We start from the raw sequence: 26,257 nt of genomic DNA on the forward strand, positions 1-26,257 counted from the left end.
CTGCAACATACAGTGATGTTGGTACCTATGATTTGTCAATAGGTACTTTTGTAAAAGTACCTATTGCCAAATCTGGCGCTTTATAACTTTTGAAATTCAATAACTATAAGGCTAATCTCGATGTGGATTCGAACTAAAAAACTAGATTCTCTTTATTATGTCTACAATTTTATTATATTTGCCTTGACACATTTTTAAAATAAGCGGCGGTTTTATAGTTAAGTATCATTCCTTTTTGTACCTAGTCGAAGTAGCTGTAGGATAGCCAGACAATGATTCCATGTTTCGTTTTGTTTATATATACGAAACTTGTAGTTTTTCAATGTTTTATTCGTCAATATTATGTAGCGTCGTTTTGACTTCATTATTTAAAAAATGTTTATAGAAATAATTATAATGAATCAAGAAGGATCGAAAACATGTTTTCGATCCTTCTTCTTTCTCCCGGCTTTTAGTCCCGGTTGCATCCTCACCATTCTGGATAGGAGCCCAGGGTATGCTTTTGATTATGGACCCTGGATTGGGTGAGTGGTTTTTACACGAAGCAACTCCCGTCTGACCTCCGTAACCTTTGCAGGAAACCTAACCCGTATTGGATCGATCATGGTTACACATCTAGTTGCCTGAATCTGGTACAGGTTGCCTCACGATGTTTTCTTTCACCGTAAGAGCATCTGTTAGTATTCTATCTAATGTAAATAACTTCGAAAACAGTCGTATATGGCCGAGGCGGTCATATACATTGGTATATTTGGTCATTGGACTATTTGGGACACACTTTTTGCGACACACACATTTTAACCGGGCACCTTAACGATTCGACCACCGATGCTCTCAAACAGGCTTATATGGGTAGGTACCTATATTGGGGTCATTTTAATAGCAATTCAGATATTTATCAGACGACAGTATAACTATAAGAAAAACCGTTAAAAGTCCTTAGCTTCTCTCTCTTTTTACCACTCCAGTTAACCTCAAAGCTAGAAAGACTTCAAGTACCTATTTAAAGAAATTGTACTAAAGTTGACCCGTCCCCCAAGGATTCAAGGCCCAATCGGCCCAATTTCTACTTACTTATCTACTAAAATCCAAGGAAGTCTCGGAAATCTGATCTGTCATTGTCTGCAATCATTTGTCAATGTCAAACGTCAAGGATTTTCGAACTTCAACTGGGATGAATTCTAGAAATTTTATCTTAAAACTAGCTTTTGTTTGTTATTATTTGTTTACCATTTTTGCTTAGTTGCTGACGAGGATTTTTATTTTAGATACGTATGACTTTGAATTACTTATTAGTGTTTAAAATAAATATTTTACCGAAATAGGTCTATCTATCTCATATCATATCTCAACCAAAAACAAGGTAATAATCCATACATTTATTATATCAATTTGTTTGTTCATTAATAACATAATCATTGTGAATAAAATATATAACGGGTCATACATACTTCGTTTCAGTTATTATAATTATGGAAGATCGTAGTGAAACATCAAATTCCCATGAACATGGCTTGTTACAAGGCTGGTCGAAAAGTGAAAAGTTTATATTGCTGGAGTCGCTGAAGACTTACGGTTCTAACAGCACTGAACATATTGCTCTTAACTTACAAAATAAAAGTGAAAAGGACATTGTAGAAGCAATAGCATATTTTAAGAAAAAGTCAGTAATCCATCCGAAATATATTACAAGAAAGAAGAAAGAAAGGAAGAAGGTAAATGCTGTTTCGCGGGTACCTTTAGGTTCTTGGGCGAAGGTTTTGGCTGATTCAATTAACTTCAAAAAGCTCCAAACTGAGACTGCAGCTGCACTCCATATTCTTGCTGAATTTGAAGACTTCCCTCCACTCCCACACGGGGCACCAGAACACAATATTGACTTTAGGAAAATTTATCATACATTAGGAAATGCGTTAGAGGGCAAAGCCCTTCCTAAAAATAAAGTGATAGCCACAATACTAGAAAAATGTCTGCTTGAAACAGCCCTGACTAGTAAATCTTTCATTAGGAAGAGTACATTCCGTGGTGTGATCAATAGTCTCAGACTGACTGAAGCTGATCATTCCCTGGTGCCTCGCATAACTACAGAACCTGAACTTGCTGCTGTAAGGCACCTGGCTCTTCAAAGAGCTTACAACCCCCTAAACATCTCTGAAAATGTCCTCAAACAATCAGTATTTACACAAAAAATGGCTGTTAAAATAGCAAAATAATTTATGTTCTAGCTAGTTGCTACTTGTATAATATTTTTTACTATCTTTTATACTACATTGAATAAAATATAGGTTCTTACCATAGTCTTGCCCTAAATTTTTTAGGTAATTTGCTTCAAATTATTGGATTGCTTTGCCAAATTACACATAAAAATGTGTGCAAATTCCACATTATGTGCAGTTTGTATATATGTTCCTAATTTAAGATGTAAAATAAAATAGATATTTGTATATAATTTATATTTTATTACCTACCTCTACATTTACTAAAATAAATCAAATTTTTTGTTTGCACCTGGTAGTGCACCCCTTACAATTCGAGCACCAAAAAGTGACAATGTCACTTGAAAAATACATTTTTAAATATAGTTCATAGCAAAAGTAATTCATTATGATATCTGTTATTTCATTTTGACTTTTCTGCTCATGGTCAATTTATTTTAAAACTAGCGACGTCGTTCGCGTGGAATAGTTATTTTGGCCATAATTGAAGCCCTCAATGAATAATTTTCCCTGATTTTTTTCACATTTTCCATTATTTCTTTGCTGCTAATAGTTGCAGCGTTATATAGCCTAAAGCCTTCCTCGATAAATGGTCTATTCAACCCAAAAATAATTATTCAATTCAAACCAGTACTTCCTGAGATTTGCGCGTTCAAACAAACAAACAAACTCTTCAGCTTTATAATATTTAGATGTATTTTTCTAGAAAAAGACGTAGGTACTTAGGCGTCAAGATTCTTTACCTTTATTATACCTAAGTGCAGTGTGGTTTCCGGGACTTTAGAATAGACCCACTCCATATCTTTGTCGTAAAAGGCGATTAAGGGTAAGATATAGTATAAACTTTGGATTTCTCTTGTCGGCAATGGGCTAGCAACCTGTCACTATTTGAATTTCAATTTCATCATAGAGCTACACTTGGCTTATTAGTCTTTTCAAGTCTGTTGCCTCTGTCTACCCGTCAAGGAATATAGACGTGACTATATTTATGTAATTGTATTTCAGTACCTAAAGAAACGAACATTTTCTGACTGAAAAGTATTGAGAGGTTAAGTAAGTCTTAGGTGTAAGTAAATACAGATTCATACATATCGCTGCGTGCCGTCCGCTGACCTTAACTGACCGAGTCGCGTCTGTTCAAAACTATATAAAAACGTTATTTTCTATAAAGTTTTCAAGCTCTGCCTGACACTACGAGTATCTCTGGTCTCGTTTAATTGTTTAGCCGTCCAAGTACTCGTGGCCTTTCAATACCTACCCACTATTAAGGCCCTTCGAGTTTTGGGGATAAATACTTACGAGTTGCGTTGGTGTGAAAAAGTAGGTAAGTACTAAAAAGAAATATAGGTAACTATGTATAATTAAATTTTATTATGAATTCAACCATTCCACAAAACGACTAAACAGTTGAAGAGCTACTTTGACCACGCGGTCCCAAAAGCTCGTTTCTTCTTGGACTTCTTGATTGGGAGTAGTAGGGTAGTCATCCGTATCAAAATTTTCTATTTCCCTTTTTGGTCTTGATATATCCCTGATCTCGTTACTAACTGAAAGTAGGTAAGGTAATTAAATAAAAGCAATAGCATTTTTTCACATAACACAGTAATAACATGGAAGCTAACCATTACGTGATCTGTGATGTGCATGCGAATAAGTAGGTACCACCACTGGTTGATCACGGAACATGAAAGTAGGTAAATAAGGTATGTAGTACCTAGGTAATAATAAAATATAGCAATATGAGACCACATTTTTGTAGGTAGGTACTAAACATAGTAGGTATAAGTAGGTAGTTATACTACCAATTTTACCTAACTGCCCACATTAAGATTGCTCCTTTAACGTCTAGTCCTCTCTCTTATCGTAAGTAATTATAAGATCATTTTTCTCCCTGGAGTTAGTCCTGATTACTCTCTAGTCCTGATTACTTCCTCACCTCCTTAGGACTCCGGGGTGCATCCTGTATTGGATGTTACGTGGACACTCACGTTTGACCGCCGTATCTGCGCTATGAATACGACTAGGTACTTACAACGTGACGTAAATACTAACCAGCAAAATTTGAGGCATCATGGGAATTCTGCAACTGCAAAAGTGAATCACAGATAAATAGCAGGAAATGAAATTATAGTTCTATGTTTAGAGATACGTGTGGGCCATAATAGAAATCGGAATACCTTTAAAAGTATTGGTAACCATCACAACTGATGATAATTATCTACGATTATCAGTCAGACCATAACGTTTTAAATGCATCTCAATTCTGAGTTTTATTTAACCGTTTTGCTACTGCGCAGAAAACTGCGTGCGTTGCAAGACGACGACATTTCATTTCTATTATTTTAAACACAATAAGGCATTTGTATTGTCCTATGTAAGATCTTCCTTCCGAGCCCAGCGCTCGCTCCAAATGTGCTCGAGTTTAATACTATCTAATTACACCGATCGTATTCCGATTGACTGCGGTTAATCCTAATGTCTTGAATATATTGCGTACAAAACCGTTTCTACAATTCAGAAAGACTATCCTATATTTTTTTCCTACAATGTTATCAAGGTAGATTAATACAATTATTAGGTATATTAAACAAGGATTGTTGGTATCTTATAGTCTACTGGGTCTACCGATCGACTTGGGCCGTATGGTTGTTTGTATAGTTCAATAATAGTACAAGGGATGCCTTACCAGAGTTTTCTCTGTTAATGATCTAAATGATACTCGTATTAATGATGTCTTTGTAAGTACGATTACCGAGAAAAAATTGTGAATAAAAAGTGTTAACAAAAATATTTAAACAGACAAATGGCATCTTAATGTCTTACGTGATATCCCGAGCAAACAGTAGAAAATATTGCTAATAAAGTTATCGCCAAAAATCCACAAAGATGAGTAGTCTTCATGTCTGCGAATAATCACTGTATTGGCTCGCCATGACTGTGAACTTGCGTTTTATACGAGGGCGTGGTTTTGCTCGATTGTAGCGGAAAATCATGGTGTGCAGTCTAATCATAGATGTTCGAACAAGTGTTTAGCAAGGATTTTTGCTGTTTGTTTCAGTGTGGTATGTGTACCATCTATCTAAGGAAAATAAGGTAGGAGGACACGCATTTGTTATGGTACTGAGTCAGTAAGGTCTGTATTAGTTCGTTCCTGTTCAGTTACCCATACCATTTGTTCGGCTATAAGTAGTAGTGCCTGCAGTTGTAAATGAGAACCACCTTCTTTTTATTTAATTTTCAAGTGATAAAAACGGTGTTCATTTCCGCTTTCGGGACTTTTATATAAGACAACTTCATCACTTCCCATATGTAGATGTCGAAAAAGGCAACTAAAGGAATTGTAACTTCATCTAGTGTACCTTTTACCATTACCAATGCGAGTTCCTTGCAAAGATTGCCGAGGCCAGATGGGTGTCGTTTCATGTAAAAACTGCGCCATCCACTCCTTGAGCATGCATAGTGCACAAAGGCGCACCCAGGGGTCACGTGTCCTCTTTGGTGAGATGAGGATGTAACCAGGATTAACGTGAGGAGGAAGAAGAAAGACAATGTTTTCAGTATAGTTTTTTATTATTTCTTATGATTCCAGGATAGTGCGGGGGTTCTTATAACAGACTAGCGACCCGCCCCGGCTTCGCACGAGTGCGAAATTATAAATGTTATTATACATAAAAACCTTCCTCTTGAATCACTCTACCTGTTACAAAAAACCGCATCAAAATCCGTTGCGTAATTTTAAAGATTTAAGCATACAGACAAACAGACTAAAATAGCGACTTTGTTTTATACTATGTAGTGATGATAGTGAAACCGGGTGCGGTTGTCCCGTCCCACCCCACTCCGGCATACGGCAAAAAAGGTAAAAGGTTATAAGTAGGTATTTATGTTAAGAACAAACCGACCTAGGTACCTACTTCTCTGAGGTTCTGGAGATTTTTTGCCTCCTAAATCAAAGGGTTTTCGTTAATGAATGTACCTACACAGTGCACTACACACATCTCTGTTGTGTTTTTATGTTACGACCTTGTCGATTCACTTGTTTCCGCCTGAAAGCTTTCGTACAATAGGACACTGTACGGTGAATTGGTTAGGCGTGGGTTTGGGAGGAAAAGAAGAGTCATTGTCATCGCGACCTACGACTATTTTTATAACTACATATTTTCGTCAAATCAGATTATATAACTATTAAATTTATTCTCTCAGCATTGTCACACTACTACCTAGGTAATATTATAAATGCGAGTTTTTATCCCAAAATTCCCATGAGATCACAGCTAGTATTAAGGTAGTTAGATAAAATTCAAAGTTCAAAAATTCAAATTAAGTGCCGTGTGGTTCCCGGCTCCAATACAAAAAGAATAGGACTACTCCATCTCTTTCCCGTGGATGTCGTAAAAGGCGACTAAGGTATAGGCTTACAAACTTGGGATTCTTTTTTTAGGCGATGGGCTAGCAACCTGTCACTATTTGAATCTCAATTCTATCATTAAGCCATAAAGCTGAACGTGGTCATTCAGTCTTTTCAAGACTGTTGGCTCTCTCTACCCCGCATTCATCATATTCAAAGAATTAAGAGTCAAAACTGCTGTCACTGCCTGATGTTAAATTGATCCGCCTTTGGAGTTTTGAGGCACTAGATGGTTGTTGTTGGTGCCTTTGCCCCTTAGTCGTCTTCAATCACTTCCACAGAGAAGACCACTGTTCTGCCAAATATTCAGTACTGAAACTACACAGCCACAGATATCACTTTGGAGAGGAGCCCAGGGTGTAGCTTATTAGACCAATATCCTGGATTCGATTGTACACGAAGCGACTTCCGCCTGACCTATGCAATCATAGCAGGAAAATCTATCCTATATTGGATTGTAGTAACAAACGCATTTGCCTGATACTACAGGTTGTACAGGTTCCTCATGTTTGTATTGTAAGAGCATCAGTTAGAACTCAAACTATGTATCTATATAACTCAGAAAATAGCTCATTGATAGGCAATGGTGATATGTCTGATGTTGATAGTCAAACACAATGACAAATCAAGTCATAAAAGTAAATAACATAGGCTAACCTAAAATGCAATACGTAAGTACCGTTAAAAATGGAAGCGTTTGTGCCAATCATTTAGTAGCCATCAATATAATATACGAACCCTTTGGAGATTGCTTACTCTGTCCAACTTGACAAGCTAAATATAAACCCAGATAGAGACATGATAAATGTTGTTTTAGACATTTTCTTCTAATAAGGGCGTTCTTGCTTGACTTGGAATATAAAAGCCAGATTACAATTATTATAATTTATTAACAAAGCATACATACAAGGTAACCTAAAAGAAATGATTACTTTTTCGAGCCTCCAAAGCCCGAGAATCCCATTATTTGTGCCAACTCTGACTGCACTGGAGCATCATCTTCCTCCTCGTTGTCCTGTAACTTGCGCTTCTTATCACGACGTCGCTCGCGACGGAGCTCTTTCAAACGAGCTTCCTCTTCTGCAGCCTCACGTAACCGACTGTCTAGTTCATACTCAGTTTTTTTCTCTTCCAATTTTCTTTTGTTTAGTGCAAATCTGGCTTTAACCTGGAAAAATAAAATAGGTTTTAAAGCAATTTAGCTTTTATATAAAAAAGGTATTCAAACAAATAAGTTCATATAATTTTAAAGCATCATGCCAATTGGACCTAAAAAATATATAATGATGATGAAGTTATAACAAGATAAAAGGATGGCATGACCCAGAGCAAATGTTTAGAGATGTTGTTCTCTTCCAGTGGCCAGAAATAGTGTAAAAGATGTTTTTTTGGGCTTGTACATTTTAGAGAAAGGCCGTAATGACTTGTGAGATTCTAATATTTACTCATGGTTTTGTCTTGGGAAAATAGTATATAATTTTTCATAGAAAGTAATATTAATACTAAAGATACAGCTCAGCGTAAAATGAATGTCTCAACTAGACAGGTTTTTTTAAGGAGAAAAAAATAATAATACATATGGTCACACCTTTATCCCTTGCGGAGTAGACAAAACCAACAGTCCTGAAAAGACTAAATGGCCACGAAAGCTATTTGGCTTAATGATAGAATTGAGATTCAAATAGTGACAGGTTGCTAGCCCATCACCTAAAGAAGAATCCCAAGTTTGTAAGCCTATCCCTTAGTCGCCTTTTACGACATCCATAGGAAAGAGATGGAGTGGTTGTATTGTTTTTTGTGTTGGTGCCGGGAACCACACAGATATGATAACTTCATATTATATAAAATAAAAAAATTGCTCTGGTATGAAAGAATACAAATACAAACCTGCTCCAAGCTGCTTCGTTCAATTTTCATAGACATGCCAAGGTTTCTTTGATGTTTCTTTCCATTGATGTGGTCCAAAAAGTTGATAGAGTCTTTAACAACACAGTCACAAACATTGCAATAGTATCCTCCCGATTGTGAAGTAGGTGTGTTCCTGTTGATAACTACACTCTTGCCAAGTTTGGAGTCCAAGTCTACTTTGTAGTCTCTTTGTTTTAGAAGTTCACGTTTGACAGGAGGAGCTGCAAATTTTTAATGTTGATTAAATTAACATATACATACAATATACAAGTGTTCACATTTAAAAAACATCAGAACAGAATAAGTTGTGTACAGGTAGGAATATTCTTTTAATCCGATTTTTCCATGTTTAGCCACACACGTTGACAGCCTTCTACGCTGATATGATAACGTAGTCCAGAATCAATAGAGACTGAAGTCACCAAACCGCATGGTGACTTTGGGTAAATTCCCCCCATTCCTAGGGAGGCCTTAGTCCAACAGTGGACGTTTATGGGCTGTTAAAATAAATTAACCATTGCTTTGTACCTTTTTTTTTGGATCGCTCTTCTTCATCTAATTCTGCTTGAAGTCTTTCCGCAGCAATTCTTTCGAATTCGTCTTTGTCCCATTTTCTTCGATGATCATCAGGTCGCATACTCATTTTGAATTAATGAAATGAAATTGTTTTGATATTAAGAATGAAAGGAAATCACTACAAGCACAAACAAAATTATTTACAATGATCACCTCACTCCGATCCGATCCAATCACCAATACAAAATAAACATAGTAGTATCACTATTTAGTGTGTACACGTAATGTGTTAGGAATGTGAAAAACTAATCGATTATGGAAATAATCGATTAAAAAAAATCACGTATTAAATAAGTAAAACTAAATTAATAATCGATTTTTTATAATCATGCAATAAATGAACTCCGACATTACGTTTGGTCTTCTGGCTTGGAGCCCGGAACGGGAAGAATACTATCATAGCACCATAACATTTCATTAACGCCTTCTGTTCATTCTTTCTGTGCTTTTAAAACAGTTTAAATGATTCGACGGCCGATGAAGACGGCCTCTGTGGCGCAGCGGTAGTACGCTTGTCTGTGACAACGGAGGTCCCGGGTTCGAATCCCGGCCAGGGCATAATGAGAAACGAACTTTTTCTGATTGGCCTGGGTCTTGGATGTTTATCTATAAGTATTTATTATAAAATATAGTATCGTTGAGTTAGTATCTCGTAACACAAGTCTCGAACTTACTTCGAGACTAACTCGATCAGTGTAATTTGTCCCGTATAAAAAAAAAAAAAAAAAAAAAAAAAAAAAAAAAAAAAAAAAAAAGATTCATTTATTCAAACATTCACTAGATGGAGTTAGTCGATGAACTGTATTTTACCGACATTCGGTTGATATGTAATTCATTTTTCGTTGCTGAAACTTCATTTTTCAAATTTGATTGATTTAAAACTTTAATTATATAAGAACTTACTGTTTCTGTTGTTTATTTTTAATAAATAAATCTATTGATATTAAAAAAAATTATCAATATAACAAAATCGATTATTTTCTTAAGAAAAATCGAATATTTATTAATCGATATTTCATATTTAAAAAATAAACCGATTAGATATAAATCGATTTTTATCAGTAATGTTACATCCCTTTTCTAAAATGTCATTTTCTGAGGTCTTGCCTTGATCCCTGATCACTCAGTTCATTTCATTCAATCCATTCCATACATATCATCATACATACGTTGATAGCATTATTCACATAAATGAAGTAGGCATAGGTGTGGTGATATGCAACCTCCACATTAGCTTTTTGACACCTTTTATCATAAAAGGAACATTTCATTTCTGTCACATGCTCAAAGTCATACTGTATAATTTTATTGAATAAAGCCATATTTACTGAGAAATGGTTAGTTATTCTTCAATAGGCATGCTCATGACTTAATGACTTGGATTCGACTGTAGACTGAGAAATATATAAATAACGCAGTGAAATTTCACAGATAAGTACGAACAAAAGTAGGTACTTTTCAAAGCCATAGTCATTGACAGTGACAATAGACATGATGAATGAACGCACTTGAACCAATTTGCTCTCCAACTATCAAATCAATTTGAAAATGAAATTCCTGCCTATAACTATTTTCTTTATTTGTTTATTACTTATTAACTAAAATACTTTGCAGTTACAGGATTTTTTATAATTGGCTATCAAAAATCTCCCGAGCTATCAGACACACAAAAATAAAATGACTGATACAGACATAAAAGAACTTCGGAAACAATGCATTGCCAGCCTATATTTATGCACTGACAATATCTGTAAATATTTGGATGATGAAAAAAAAGCAGAATTTGATAAACTCAAAACTCTTGTTGGAGAATATTGTTACCAGGAGGCGCAGCAAGAAGTTGCTATTCAAGCCCTAGAGAAAGCCAAGGTGTTTTTATTATAATTTATTATTCAGTTTGAGTTTTCATCTTTCCACTTATCTTCTTATATATAAAAATGAATCACTAAATGTGTTGGTAAGCGCATAACTCAAGAACACCTGGACCAATTTGGCCAATTCTTTTTTTTTTATATTCGTCGAAGCTCAAGGATGGTTTTTACGGCAAAAAAATACCAAATAATTGCCTGAAAAACCTTAAAAACAGTCCTTTTATTTATCCCATACAAACGTTTTCTAACTAATACGTACAGTCAATTTGAGCTTTATTGCTAATGTATAAAGTTCACTGTTGTCTAAGCAATGTAGGTCTAATAGATAGAAACAAAAAACTGTCATAGTACAAATCTTTTTGACAGAATGAAGTCTGTCGGGTCCGCTAGTTTTTAATAAAAATGTGTACATTTTTCTAACAATTTTTTTTTTCAGAGGGAAACTGACTCTGATGTAGATAGTTTAGAGAGCAGATTTAAAGAGAACCTTACAAGCTTAGCTGGGAAAAGGGCGGATGTAAATAAACACCCTTTCATGATAGAAATCAATAAAAGATATCAGCAAGCACAACAAGTTGCTAGACGTAAGTTCTTTTTTAACTTATACTGCTTATATGCTTAAGATTATGCGCATTAGTAGACATGTGTGCTGAGTATTCCTATTGTTTGGAATTGGCACGACTGAGGGTCATAATTAAGTCTTAATATCAAATAGCAATCAGTGGCTTGCCCCATTAATAGTAAGTAATAAAAGGAAGATGGGTTAGTTAGGTTGCTATGTTGAATAAGTCATATTATGTGATGTCATTGTTTGGGAAAGTAAAGTTTGGACTAATGCTAAGGTGAAGCAAAAAAAAATACATATACAAATGCAGTAAACTAAGGGACAAATTTATTTGTATAAAGTGGGACAGTAATGTATTATAAAGTATTGCCATGTGGATTCTGCCACTTTAAAACAGAACCACTAAAGCAATACATTTCCTCCATATTTGTTTTTAAGTGATAGGCTCATAATCTGATTGTGACTTTTCAGTCTTTTTAAGACTTGGCTCCGCCTACCCGTCAAGGGATATAGAGGTGACTATATTATAGGTGGGACAGTTTATTGGACATTATTAAGTACAATATATTTAAATATTTTGCTTACAAAATTTTACACAATAATCACAAGTCACAATTTTTAAACTACTAAAAGTAGAATTTGAATTAATTCTAAATTTCACTTCTTTAGAAATAGCCTTTCATTAGTATAGCCATGAGATGTGACAGTAATGTACTTACTATGTCAATCTATCAAATAAAATATAAATTGTTTTAAATTATGTTTCAGAAAACTTGGACGAATCTGATTTAGCTATAACTGAAACACAGGATCGATACGTAAGTTCATCATTTATTTCACAATTTGGATCAGTTACATGTGCCAGACCAGGGTCTACCTATTTAGTTTGTATTTACAGACATGGGTTAAAACACATGGCCTAGGCACCAAGGTCTGACAAAAGAGTTCAGAAGTGGGTTGGAATATTTATAATACTTAAAATAACTTACATTTGTTTTACAGATTGATCCAATTACAAAGAAACCTATAGAAGACCCCGTGAAGAACACAGTTTGTGGTCATATCTATGAAAGGGACTCCATCATGAATCTAATCAACAGAAATAACAGAACTAAGTGTCCAGGTAAGTAAGATACACATACATAAGAACACAGTTTGTGGTCATATCTATGAAAGGGATTCCATCATGAATCTAATCAACAGAAATAACAGAACTAAGTGTCCAGGTAAGTAAGATACACATACGTAAGAACACAGTTTGTGGTCATATCTATGAAAGGGACTCTATCATGAATCTAATCAACAGAAATAACAGAACTAAGTGTCCAGGTAAGTATGATACACATACATAAGAACACAGTTTATGGTCATATCTATGAAAGGGACTTCATCATGAATCTAATCAACAGAAATAACAGAACTAAGTGTCCAGGTAAGTAAGATACACATACATTAGAACACAGTTTGTGGTCATATCTATGAAAGGGACTCCATCATGAATCTAATCAACAGAAATAACAGAACTAAGTGTCCAGGTAAGTAAGATACACATACATAAATCACGCCTCTTTGCACTAAAAACAGTACTTGAATATTTTTTTCATTCTTGTAATGTTGAATCTGAATAAATCTCATACACATTACAACTTTGCCCCTTATGGTACAGGCAGTCAAAATTCACAAGATTCGAAAATCATACAATTACTGAATTAACATTCAAGATAGTGACAGATTTATAGTGTCGAGTTCCGATTAGCCTCAAAAGAAAAGAAATATTTTGTCTTTTACCAATTGAAGTAATTGTCTTTTACCATCAGCGTGGTATGATAGGATGTGGTATTTCTTTTGTTTTTCCTACCAGGGGGCTTATTTACAAATAACGTTAATAGGACATATTATCAATCGATCTGAAGTGTTAAAAAATGCGAGATGTAAATTATATATGCAATGTTTGTGCTTAAGACGGCAGATCAGCATAGACACAAGATAGCTCAAAGATCATAAAAGAAAACTCTTAATTAATTTTGTTTTTGTAACAATTTTTAGTGGCTGGATGCGGTAATAAAGGTCCCATAAAGAAACAACACCTACTGTCTGATGAGGAGTTGAAGTTCAGAATGACCATCACACAGCACTCTACCATGATTCAGGAGAGATCAGTTATGAATTTAGATGACTCTATGGAGTAGTCTTCCCATGAGATAATGAAAGTGTCAGCTCCAGATATTATGAATGTGATGAAGAGGATGACGAAGAAGATGAACTATCGTAGCTGTCGGTGACGCCAGATTGAATTGTGCTCCAGTGATGAGTGGGCTCAGTTTTTATGCATCATCATATGAAAAATAAATCATGTTATTATGATGACTTCTATTTGTCTGAATATTAAGAAATGGGAAGGAATAATGTACCTATTAATAAAAAAAATCTCTTTTGGATAATATTTATTTTATTCCAGCAGAATAATTCTATATAACAATACACCTGTGACACATATTTTAATCAAGATTCTCATAATATTGATTGAAATATGTATTTTTAGGTATTTTGGTCCGTAAACTATATCAATTGAAGTGCATTAACAATTAAAATAACACTAATAAAATACGTGAATGAAGCTCAAAATTACTTAGGATTATAGTGAGATTTGTGGTCTGTGCCTACTTGTATGCATGGTTAATTTAATAGAGCGACGAAAAGTATGTACACATGGCTTCGGTTAAGTCGAAACGTAACATCCCCGCTTTTCCCCACCCCCGGGGAATTTTCAAGTAAACCTTTCGGAAATTAGTTCGACATTGTCATACATACTCGTACGAACAAAATTTGATGGGCGCCACAGATTTTAATCATATGTACTGAATGTTGTGACGCGTCATGATCGCACTTGCTATGAGTATATGGGGTCGCTAACTTACATTTTTTTATTAAGCATTTTTGTACCATAAAAATATATACATAATAAATATATCTCTGATTAATTTAAAAAAGAAAAATAATTGATAAAATACTATAAGTGTTTCTTAGCCTATAATTTTGAAGCTACAAAACTATTTTTATTTATTAATAAGTGCACTATCGGATTACCTAAATTTATAAAGTGAAATTTAGCTCTTCAAAAATAGAGTTAAGAAATGCCATTTGGAATCATTTAAGCCTACAACCATCAAATTATGTCCATTCAGTGGAGTAAAACTTGCAGGTATTTAACCAAATTGCAAGCAACATGAGACTGAGAAACGAAGGCAAGGAATTGACACAGGCGCCAACATAATAATTTGCGCACTGACGAAGTTTCCAATTTACCATTTAAAAATGAGGAATACTGATAAAATTACTATTAATTTACACTAACCACTAGCAAAAGTACATACTAATTATAAATATCTTTACGCATCAATATATTGTACTTTGAGTAATCAAGTATTGCTGTTTATTATTGTACATCATGTTTTTAGCACGAGACCTGAACATATGTGCTATTTTTAATTTGGTTCTGGGCCAGAAGTGCTTTTCTAAGAACTTATAAAAAACTGGTCAAATTCAACAAGAAGTATTTAGTAGGAATATTGAGTATAAGCATCCTAAGAATAAGTAATAAAGTGAAGAACGAGTATCTCCAAAAAAGTAATTTTTTTATAACAATATATTTTTTCCCCGAGAATACAGTCACACCTATATAACATTATGTTCTAATAATATCTCGAATATATCATCAGCATTCAACTAGGAGTTTTGAGCCTCAAAATGCTTTAAATCAACAAGATATAACTTGCAGTATGGGTTTTTAATCTTGAGGTTGGAGAATGTAAATTGAAATAAATGAAATTTATGTAATGAGTAGCAATGGTACAAATGTGAAAATAGTAGAGCCGTGAAATGAAATCTAGGGTTAGATGTTGGGCTAAATAATAAATAAAGAGTAGTAGACCTGAAAGTTGGATTTACTATATACGGAGCTTTTAATAGGTCGGTGGAATCGGTTGAGATGGCAAATAATTAAAGCAAAACGGATATGGAATGGACGCAACGTTGGAACTAGATCGACCTACATACATTAAGTCTTGGATAAGCCAGGAGAAAATTTTTGAGTTTGCTTTCTCCGTTGTGCAATAAATGTATTCTCGGGATATACACTTAAATTTACTGTATAAAATAATAAAGCTTATAAATGCAGAAAATTTCTAGCAACACTACTAATGAATTATTATAATAATAAAATTTATGACTAGTTAAAAGTTTAGGAAAGAGAAGAAATAGAAATGTGTATTCTTACATCTAGTTTTATAGGAATGAATTGAGACATGTCTTTTGATCACATCGATCGATAAAACCGATTAACCATAGTTCAACTCTTAGAAACCATGTTGCAAACGTATAAATTAAAAAAAACAGTCTATTTCTAACGCAAAAAGAAATGAACTTATGTTTGGTAATTTCATATTCATATACATATTATCGATATCGAATCATTATTTTAAAATGCGTAACAAACAAGTTGTATACTTTTGTTCAATCAAAAATGAATTAACGAGTGTAGTGGGAGTAGAGAAAACACAATCTGAATTTTTATACGTTTTTGCTCTTGCCCCGGAATCTAACCTTTTTCAAAAAATATAGACAATCATGGTACAAATGTACAAAGAAAGGAAACATTACTTTTAGGTTTGGTCGTAATTTTTGAACTAAAGACCATTTTTTCAAAAACATAGACCGTTTTATCACCGCATCTCAAGTAATGTAATATTTTTCGTTTGTGTAAGGCAGTACTAATCCGTATTGCCATTATCCGATATGGCTGTTATTATTTCTGTCAGACAAGATTTAAGGTTCTCGCCCAAGTCTTTCCTCGAATCCATAAACTTCTGCAAAGAATCTTGCAACTTCGCTTCTTTATATTCGAGGGCAATTTTGTTTTTCTTTGAAGTTATATCCAGGAATGCGAGAAGATTCTCAGCGACTTCTAATGGCATTTTCGCGCAGTTAGTTTCGATTAAAACTGAAACGTGTTTGCCGATTTCAGACTCTATGATCTGAGTTATAAAGCTCTTTTCGTAGTCGCTCTCTGGTTCTTCGGTCTGCGGCGTGGTTCTATTGAGGGCCGCTAACGCAAGGAGAGTCAGAGCGAGTATTGCTTCATTTTGCATCACTGAGTGACACGAAACTAACATATTCACTAAACTTGTTATGCACCCTTCAACCTGGAAAAAGAATGGTTGGAAGTGATTCGTATAAATTGGTTTCGAATTATTTAGTAAAATTACATTTTCATGCCGTGTGGTTCCCGGCACCAATAAAAAAAAAATTGGACCACTATCTCGTTCCCATGGATGTCGTAAAAGGCGACTAAGGGATAGGCTTATAAACTTGGGATTCTTCTTTTAGGCGATGGGCTAGCAACCTGTCACTATTTGAATCTCAATTCCATCATAAAGCCAAACAGCTGAACGTGGCCTATCAGTCTTTTCAAGACTGTTGGCTACCCCGCAAGGGATATAGACGTGATTATATGTATGTACATTTTCATAACGTTAATATAATACAAGTGAGTAGAAAGAAATGCCTTTTACTGAAATGATTTTACTCACAATATACCTAACAAACAATAGTTTTAATATATATATCGATATCTCTACGCCACAAGTCACAACAGCCAATCACGCCACGCTATCATCCATTTATAGCGACGAGTCGAAATCGCGCAAGCAAAGATTATACGGATTGGAGCATATATACGACCACCGCAGTTCCCCAGGCTATCGAATCATCGCTCCTGCTACAATAGGAAAAGCGTCTCATCTTCATCTTTCCAATTGCACCGGATTGTTTGCGCTTCGAAGACTAGCGAGTGCTACTTGGAGACGGCGTTAACCTGCAGGATGTGCGTCCAGTGCGAGTGGCGCAGCTGCTTGACGGCCCAGGCCAGCAGCCGCGGCGCCTCGCCCGCCGCGCCCGCGCACTCGGCCGCGCCGCCCCACCGCGACACCGCGCGCAGCGCCGCGCTGCTCTCCGCCAGCTGACGGGCTACCGACTCTGGAAATAGGCGTGGCTGTGTGTTAAAGAGATATGCAGGGCTGCTGCAATTTGGGGAGAATGGCGTCGTTTTACTGCACTTGCCATTTAGTCTGGGGTCTTAGGGTTAAGTTACTCAAGTAATACTAGACTCTAAATGTATGCCAATAAGGTTCCATAATAATTTCCGTCTGGAGCAACCCTGAGTAGTTTTCATCTTAGAAGAATAAAATAGTATTCCCATGAGATTTGTCATGTCATAAAGGATTACAACTCTTGTTGTTTAATTGAACATATTGTACCTCTTAAGTTGTGGTCCTCATAATAAAAAAAAATACCCACCTTGTCCATCCACTAGCATCCTTATAGCTGCCAACAGTTTATAGGCTACGTGATGGTCTTCCACATGCGGTAACGCGCTCAGTAGCAGCGGCGCGGCGCGACCTTGCGCAGCCGCTGCTCTTTTGTTCGCGCTTGGCACCGACAGGTTGCGGAGAGCTGATAAAACTGCATGCTGGATTTTAGTGACTGTTGCTTTGTCAACAGGATAGTCGTCATCTGGCGCTTGATGCACGCGAACGGCGAAATTGTTGTACAACTCGAATATATCTAAATAGAAATGAATGATATGTAATTTACAGCATTGTTTTAAAGAGATAGCCAAATAAAAAAATGCAATAGTAAGTATATATATTGGTACAAGATGAGGGCAAGATCCATATTATTTTATTTATTTATGTAGTCGATAAATGAAATAATACTGGCGCTAAGGGGCTGTGGAAAAAATTCACGTCTTCTAAAGGTCAATAAAATGTTAATGTATTGGTTAATGAAAATACCCAAAAGTTTCTCAAATATTTTGCCCTGCATCATCTGCACACAGTAGTCGTCTTGCCTCGCGAAATTGCCTATAGCTAGTATTGCAGTAGTGAGTAAGTTGTAGTTGGTAGAGTCCAGCCATTTCACCATGATTTCATACACTTCACCAGATCCATTGTTATACAATATGTGCATAGCATCATCTGAAATGTGAGAAGAAATTTATATTTTAGTGCACAAAATTTTGCTTAATTTTAATGGCCTGTTCCATAGCTTTCATATCAAATGTGATAGATGATAATATTACTGAATATTTTACCTCCTGTAAGAACAATAATGATAAGATCACAGGCTTGCTTCATCACAGCCACCACTTCAGAGTCTCCGGAATTCAGTTCATCTGCACCGTGTCTTTGCACCAGCTGTTCCAAGCGGGAACAGACTAGCTGAAGGCCTCCTTCATTGGCCAGCAATGTTTTAACTGTATCTGTATTATTGTTAAAATAACAGATTAAAGGTAAGTATGAATATGGGACATAAATAAGAGATATCTATAGCATGTTTAGTAACATAATAATTATCACTTATGATTAAAAAAAGGATTCAAAAACTATAACATGGTTGCCAATTCATAAAACTTGTTTTGTAGATTATGTTTTGTTTTTAAATTTGTCACTTATAATAACTTTACAAATCAACTTACCATGCTCAGCTTGTACATGTAAATGCTCAAGACATAACTCTGATATATCCACATTAGCTGTCTCCTTCAAAATACGAAGTACAATCTTATTGACTTCTTCCTCAAAGAGAAACTCTGGTGTGTTGTCATTAACAACACTGAGAATAAGAAGGGCGGTTGACACAGTATCATCATTCATGTCATTTTTCTGTAACTCCACCTCTAAGACTCTTTTAACAAGATCTAAAAGACCTTCTTGAACAATTGACTCTGAAAACTCTTGACCACCAATAGCAAAATTTTGAAATGTTTTACAAGCATATATCTTTACTTCTTCAAATTGACAACCTTTGTCCAATGCATTCTCAAGTAATTTGACAAGCACAGGGACCCCATTACACTCAAGAATAACCTTCCTTGATGTGTCACAATCGCAGCACATGTTTCCGAGAGCTCGAAAGCACTGTTTTAATAGCTCAGCCTTGTCTGAAGTCGACTCTTGTCTCACTATCTCAATAATAGGTTCTAACACTTCTTTATGGGCAAAGGTCTCCCTCTTCTCTTCACATTTAGCAAGCTCTGCTATTGCCTGTATGCACAGGATTATGACATCTTGATCGCTGCTTCTCAGTAAGGTCTTTAGGCAAGCAGATACATCATACTCGTATTCTATGCCGGTTTTTATTATGTCATTCAGTTTGGCTTTTAAATCGTTTACATTTGTAATATTTTGAATGACTAGAGTCTCTAAAGATGTAGATTTCTTTGCTGAAGTACCTAAAATATAAATTTAATATACCAAATTTATTAATAACGTATGTTTTTCAATAACTCGTGAAACAATGAACCTTTTTGAAACTTGCTTACCATCCATGCTGATTATGAATGAATGGAAATTTCAAATTAAATAAAGTTTACAGAAGTTTCACTTTCATAACTTATACAATATAAACAACATCAAAAAATAGAAAATCCATCGAAGAAAAATATAATTGTAACAAAATCAATGCAATTAGAAATCACAGACAGAGATAAAAAACAATTTTATACGACGAATGACAAGGAGAGATATGGATATTAATGAAATTTTCTTGTGACGGATGAGGTGACAGTTGACAGCTACGTTTAGTTTTTGTCTTCTGAGCTCTCACTCTTAGTGAGAGGATAAATTATTAAATTATATTTTTCAAATTTAAACAAAGAAAGCCACTAAAGCATGTATAGTAACGTTGGAGTGTGAAATTTGAAATATAAATCCACACGGGGGTATGTAAATTGTTTAAATTTTTATCCAAAAATATTTTCTCATACCTATGAAACGTTTGTCAACACCGCAGTCCTTATACGTGATGGCTCTATTCACGACTATTTTCATTTCTTTATTAATTTTTTTTGTCGGTTTTGTTAATTTTATTTCAGTTTTTCTATTTTATATGGGTTTTGTGACGTCCACTGATTTTTGTCTTTAATAATTTTTTATGAAATTATTTAGTTTTTTATGGTGATTTTGATGTTTTGTTGATGGTTTTTTGTTTTTACAACTACATACCACCATAAAAAACTCAACCAACATTTTTGAAGGGCGGTTGAATCCTTCAAAAATGGTGGTTCTCAGTTTGACTTGTATGTATGTATAAGTATGTATGTTTGTCCGCGTTTCGCTGAACAAATTTGGATCCGGTTTTCGGGAAAGTGTTGCACTTAAGAGAAAGTTTTAAAAATTCAAAAAAGGACCAAATTGACTTGGGGCTGTCTTCTTTTTTATAAAAGGTAAGGTATAGATTTTCCGATGTCCACCGAGCACCGCTCGGTCACCCAGGTACTTAGTACATAATACATCATCCCACCGCTGCCATCATGTTACGTCATTAATATCACAATAGCTAGATAATAACTGCTTTATTTCAAAATTATACATGACAACTAGGTATATTGGCAGAGAGAGAAGTAACAGCCGTGTCGTTCTAAGCATTACAGTCAGAATAGGACTAATCCATCTCTTTTCTTTAGGGATATCGTAAAAAGGCGACTTAGAGAAGAGAAAAGACATACATCTAGTGTAACTTTAACCGTGATCTAATATGGATTACTTAGGTTCCCTTGCAAAGTTTGCGAAGGTTAGATGGTAGTCACTTTGTGTAAAAACCTGACTTACTTAATTCAAGATTTTGGTCAAAAGACGCACCCTCCTCGCGGTCGCCTCTCCGGAGAGGTGAGGATGTAATCAGAATTAACGCGAGGAGGAAGAAGAACCTCAGATCTTATACAGAAAGAAGAAAAAAACACAACATTCGTGAATAAGCCCCCAAATCATAAAATAATGAAAGCATTCCCTTTTCTATAATATCACACTAAATAGGTGCTTAACTTATTTCGTATAACGGGTGCGTATTGTTTGATATAGTAACAAATTATATATTTTCATTTCAATAAAGTTCAAAAGATATAATATTAACTTGACATAATCATTATTGATTATATTCTTAAAAGCTATAATATTCATAAAATTTTCAATTCAAAAAGCATAAATCAATTTTTTATAACGTTTATGAACAATAAATATCACTTGTTATACAACTTGTGCAGTATACATGCCAAAATGTATGCCATTCAAAAAGTATACTATTTAAAATAAATATCAATCAAAATCTATATCAATCAAAATGTATAGAAATCAAAATGTATAACTATTAAAAATACATAACTAATTCGAATTGGCGCAAGCTTATAAACTTTCAATTTCTTGTAAAAAATGCAGAGTAGCTAGGAAAAGGTGCATCATTCAAACAAAGATGTAGGTAATCGAGTTTTATTAGTAAAGAAAACGGAAAGTAAAACAAAAATTAATTAACCTCATAGGATTTTAAAAAACTACAACAAACAAAAGAACTTTGTATGTAAATATTAAGACAAAGTATGAAATAAATAAAAAAAATGTGACATACAAAATACGCGCGCATTTTGTATGTCTGCGCGCGTATTTTCGCGTATCACATTTTTTTATATTTAAATTATATTTTTTCAAAATATTTTTTACTTATGTACATTTATAAGTGAAAAGTTTTGAAAAAAAAATGTATGTAGGTATCACATTTTGTTTATTTATATACCTATTTTTAGGTATCCTGCCTTCTCGCCGAAAATTGTTTAGCGGATTATCACTTGCCAACCAACGGTTCGCCTGATTTTCACTTTGACAACTAACGATTGTCAAATTTTTGTATGATAACGTTTCATTTGGTAGAATTATTGTTAAGCTCATTATTATAATGACAGAACACGTTTCGGGCATTAATCATTTATCAAATCCTTCACTAGGCCAGACAACTTTTAGACGAATAACGTTTCGTCTGTATAACAGTACCCTTTTCGTACATTTATATTTGACGGCCTCTGTGGCGCAGCGGTAGTACGCTTGTCTGTGACACCGGGGGTGGAACGTAGTTGAGGTGAAATCGAAAGAAATCGGTTAGGTTAGGTTAGAACTGCGACCATCAACGCACGAGCCGAGCGAGCGAAGCGAGCGTGCCGCGGCAGCGGCCGGCGAAGTGCCAGAACCGAATCGCTTTTGTTTCACTACACAGGGCACTTGAATATTAGCTACAGTAGAAAAATAATTATATTATTTGTTTTTTCCTTATGTTATTTCCTTAATATATTATTTGGTAAACAATACATAAAATTAAATGAATATTACTCTAACTGAAACGTTCGCTACTTGAAAGTTGGCCTTGTGAAAAGTGTCATTATAAAAGCCAGACCAAACGTACAGTTGGCAATAGTTAAGTTGGGAAATGAAACAAAATTAAGTGATATAGTTGGCAAATGATTATTCCGCGAAATAAAATTCTGCGAAACGTTGATTGGCAAGTGATGATCTGCCAAACGATTTTCGCCGAAAAGGCAGAGAACCCTATTTTTACCTTATTTTGAAAAAAAACTTGTGATACATACAAAATGCGCGCGCATTTTGTATGTATCACAAGTTTTTTTTCAAAATATCTTTATCTTATTTTAATTTTTTTAAACTTATATTGGAGGCTATAGCTCGAAGAAATTCACACTCGGAATATTCCGATTTTCGTTTTAATATATTGTTTAGTCTTTCTTCTTGTTTTATTAATATTTTTTTTCGTTTATAAGGTGTCTCCCCATTTTTCAAGCACGCGATATCCGCACATATTTTGTTTGACTCGTGCAAAATTTCACTTGCCAAGTGATAAAATCCAGGTTTCACCTTATCAATGATCATATTGAAACGGTGATGCCATGACTCGGCACTATTTTGAGTACGAGGTAAATCATTTGCATGCAATTTTATAATGCTCCAAATGGATGGAGGAAATCTGGGCGGTTTGTTGTTTTGACCTAATACATAATCATCTCCAAAGCTCGTTATTATGCTGATGGCATCTGGTGAACTTTCTTCCTTCAATTTTTTATAATATTCTGGGATTTCTTCCGGAAGTAAGAATGCTAGAGCCAGAAGGCATTTCATTTCGGCATTGAAATTTATGTTGGTATTGTATAACACAGTAAGGCCAGCTTTTTGAATCCGTCTATAGATTATCTGTCCCAAGTGAAAGAAACAGCCGTTTATGGTAACATTTTCGAAATTCTGTCGTACACTTGAAATAGCCGCCATTTCAAAATCCATTATGACGTTTGTTACTTCTAAGTCAAAATCATATTTACGACTGTATTCAATAATAGCATCGAACATTTTATTATAAATAGACTTATCTTTATGACTGCATAGTGCAAAAACAAGAGGAAACGTCAGTCTATTATCCTCAAAGATGTTACCGTGAATAACATAAAGTTGCTGAAATATGCCAGCTACTGCAAATGTCCCATCCATAATCCACAATTTTGATCTTCCTAAATTTCGCATCAATTCACTGGAGGACATGATTATGAGACGTTTGTTGTCATTGAATAATTCGTCATAGATTACAAAATCATTGTTATTTATTTGTAAGTTTTCGTTATGAATAGTAAAATAAATGTCATTTGGTTCCGAATATTTTGGTTTTCCCTTCAATTTTTGCCTATAAGCGACTTGCCGTAGTGCCGACGTCGAAGGTAGCTGAGAAAGGGTCATTACATCGAAATTCCTTTTACTATTCTGCAAAATACGACAGGTTTTGCGATCATAATTTTCTAATGACTCTGTTTTGATATTTTGTATGATAGCCGCCGTATCCAATCTAGAAGGATCTGGATCATGATTATGGATTTCGTCGATTTTTGTAATATTGTGTAAATTTGTTTCACTATTTAATATAGTGATAGCTCGAGAACAGCAACTTTCACGCTTATTTAACTCACACAACCAGTAGAACTTATTATTATTTTGTCTATTTTTATTGTAAGAATAACCATTCACAAATAACTTAACACCTCCTTTTGCACTTGTATACGTTTCGCACTTATAAATGTTCATTTTTGATAATTTTCTTTTACTTTAAAAGTTATCATGAACTAAATTGTCTGTTTATGAATATACGTACGTGAAGAGTACAAAATTTGATTGATACACAATAATATATTTTCAACCTACCTACTACTTACATTATAACTACTTTAAGTAAAATAAGTATAATATTACTTTCGTCGGATTGCTATACATTTTTTGCTAGGCGTTCTTTAAAAAGAAATAAGATAATTTATTAGGTATGTATTGAGAATCTTCTACCAATTTAATCGTATAACCAATGATGATTATTCATAATAATATGTATATATAACGTTTATTATATATAAAAACTAATCGATTTGTTAAATTATATAATAATAAAACGGTATATTAAAGGTTTGATATGTTAAATAATTGTTCTAATAAAAGATTTTAGTTTTATTAAACTTATTTCTTTCGATTTTTATCTTATTTGATAATTATACTGACCGAAATTATATGTTTCGTTGATATTTATCTTAAAATATATTTTTTTTGTGTTTATATGTAATATTACTTACCCTCGTATAACATTCACGCTTTTTAATATTACTTAGAAGGGTTATGGGTCTGCTTTTATATTTAAAAAAATCTAGGCATACGCGTATTTTTTGAAAACAAGTTGTATGAATATTTAATTAAGTAGGTAGGTACTCACTTTAATCCAAACTTTTATACTTTGTACACCAAATGTCAGATGTGGCATCATTTGGTGTATCTAATTAAGTGTTATGGCATCAAGTATTTGGCAAAGATTTTCCTTTATGGAAATGTTTGTTCGCGCATCTATTTTAGTTGCATCACATCATGAAGAGTATATTTTTTTCTGGTTTGGGTGGTTCTTATGTAGATAAAGATAAAGTTGACACGTCCAGTTAAACAGCTCCTCCGGCATAAAGACGGACCGTTATAATTCCGTTAAACCATTGTTTGTTGTACGGAATCATAACGGTTAAGACTCCTTAGCCGGTCAGGTTAAGGCTCATAGTGAAAAGTAAAAGATAGTCTTTCGCCACACTACACCTACATATTTTTAAATTTATACTTATATTCGTGAAATATACAGTAGGTACCTATGTAAGATGATTGCTGAAATAATAACCCTCAACTTTTATAGCTGAATAATAAATGAAAAATGTTCAAATCTGACAAGGAACCTTGTATCGTATCTCAATTTATAACGCTGCATGCTGAAAAGTCGTAGGTGTATCGATAATAAAACTCTCGTAAAAAATACCACAACGCCATAAATTACCTATTGTATAACTTTCTTACTAGCACAGCACAGATGTGCAGTATTTGAAAAGTTACGTAAAACGTTATTATGAATTTCCGCCTTCCTTGCGAATGAAGAAGTATCTACAGATTAATATATAAAGTATCTAGTTAGTTAAAAAAATTGCAATATTTAAAATGTCGTTTTTAATCTTATTATTTGTTTTTTTATTTTACATTTATTTACCGCCGGGGACTAATTCTAGTTTATCTTTTAATTATGAGGGCATGCACATGTTAGGATCCGGAAGGAGGAGGAATCATATGTAAGTATCTTTCCATAATATGTTTAAACTTCTCAGAACTTTTGTGTTGCAGATAAAGACCAAATCTGTATATGCCTTAATTAATAGCCTTAAAATACCTAGCTTACCTAATAGTAACTTATTTGATTTTTAGTTTATGTAAGTAAAATACTTACTTATCGAGGAGTCTTATTGCCTTAATTTTTTTATACAGCTCATCAT

The 26,257-nt window shown here is 34.4% G+C and overlaps 5 protein-coding genes across 8 annotated transcripts; 2 read left to right on the top strand and 3 right to left on the bottom strand.

Moving 5' to 3' along the window:
* Nucleotides 1-705: 705 nt before the first annotated feature.
* Nucleotides 706-2,449, top strand: LOC106132860 (uncharacterized). 2 transcript variants are annotated; one of them, XM_060945055.1, is made up of 2 exons: nt 706-852; nt 1,462-2,449. In XM_060945055.1, exons 1-2 carry the CDS (start codon nt 849-851, stop codon nt 2,211-2,213), a joined length of 756 nt encoding a protein of 251 aa, XP_060801038.1. In that variant the 5' UTR covers nt 706-848; the 3' UTR covers nt 2,214-2,449. The 2 variants fall into 2 exon arrangements, with proteins under 2 accessions (XP_060801038.1, XP_013187863.1); XM_013332409.2 differs by lacking the exon at nt 706-852 and adding an exon at nt 873-1,363.
* A 1,138-nt stretch (nt 2,450-3,587) lies between these two features.
* On the bottom strand, nt 3,588-5,175 carry LOC106132915 (uncharacterized). Its single transcript, XM_060945059.1, has 3 exons — nt 5,040-5,175; nt 4,269-4,302; nt 3,588-3,763 (listed from the first exon to the last, which is right to left on the bottom strand). Exons 1-3 carry the CDS (start codon nt 5,115-5,117, stop codon nt 3,588-3,590), a joined length of 288 nt encoding a protein of 95 aa, XP_060801042.1. The 5' UTR covers nt 5,118-5,175.
* A 2,319-nt stretch (nt 5,176-7,494) lies between these two features.
* Nucleotides 7,495-9,332, bottom strand: LOC106132496 (zinc finger matrin-type protein 2). Its single transcript, XM_013331939.2, has 3 exons — nt 9,061-9,332; nt 8,512-8,753; nt 7,495-7,792 (listed from the first exon to the last, which is right to left on the bottom strand). Exons 1-3 carry the CDS (start codon nt 9,173-9,175, stop codon nt 7,553-7,555), a joined length of 597 nt encoding a protein of 198 aa, XP_013187393.1. The 5' UTR covers nt 9,176-9,332; the 3' UTR covers nt 7,495-7,552.
* LOC106132408 (E3 SUMO-protein ligase NSE2) lies at nt 8,716-13,974 on the top strand. 3 transcript variants are annotated; one of them, XM_060945057.1, is made up of 6 exons: nt 8,716-8,847; nt 10,723-10,977; nt 11,416-11,563; nt 12,313-12,362; nt 12,547-12,667; nt 13,591-13,974. In XM_060945057.1, the coding sequence occupies exons 2-6, from the start codon at nt 10,786-10,788 to the stop codon at nt 13,731-13,733; spliced, it is 654 nt and encodes a 217-aa protein (XP_060801040.1). In that variant the 5' UTR covers nt 8,716-8,847; nt 10,723-10,785; the 3' UTR covers nt 13,734-13,974. The 3 variants fall into 3 exon arrangements, with proteins under 3 accessions (XP_060801040.1, XP_060801041.1, XP_060801039.1); XM_060945058.1 differs by lacking the exon at nt 8,716-8,847 and adding an exon at nt 10,536-10,555; XM_060945056.1 differs by lacking the exon at nt 8,716-8,847 and having other exon boundaries at nt 10,587-10,977; nt 13,591-13,973.
* A 2,281-nt stretch (nt 13,975-16,255) lies between these two features.
* On the bottom strand, nt 16,256-20,121 carry LOC106133600 (GTPase-GDP dissociation stimulator vimar). The gene is made up of 7 exons (XM_013333392.2): nt 19,925-20,121; nt 19,079-19,834; nt 18,695-18,862; nt 18,396-18,578; nt 17,899-18,165; nt 17,417-17,577; nt 16,256-16,745 (listed from the first exon to the last, which is right to left on the bottom strand). The coding sequence occupies exons 1-7, from the start codon at nt 19,929-19,931 to the stop codon at nt 16,314-16,316; spliced, it is 1,974 nt and encodes a 657-aa protein (XP_013188846.2). The 5' UTR covers nt 19,932-20,121; the 3' UTR covers nt 16,256-16,313.
* Between the last annotated feature and the right edge of the window lie 6,136 nt (nt 20,122-26,257).

The sequence above is a fragment of the Amyelois transitella genome, chromosome 7, assembly GCF_032362555.1.
Source record: "Amyelois transitella isolate CPQ chromosome 7, ilAmyTran1.1, whole genome shotgun sequence".
NCBI classification, from domain to species: Eukaryota; Metazoa; Arthropoda; class Insecta; order Lepidoptera; family Pyralidae; genus Amyelois; species Amyelois transitella.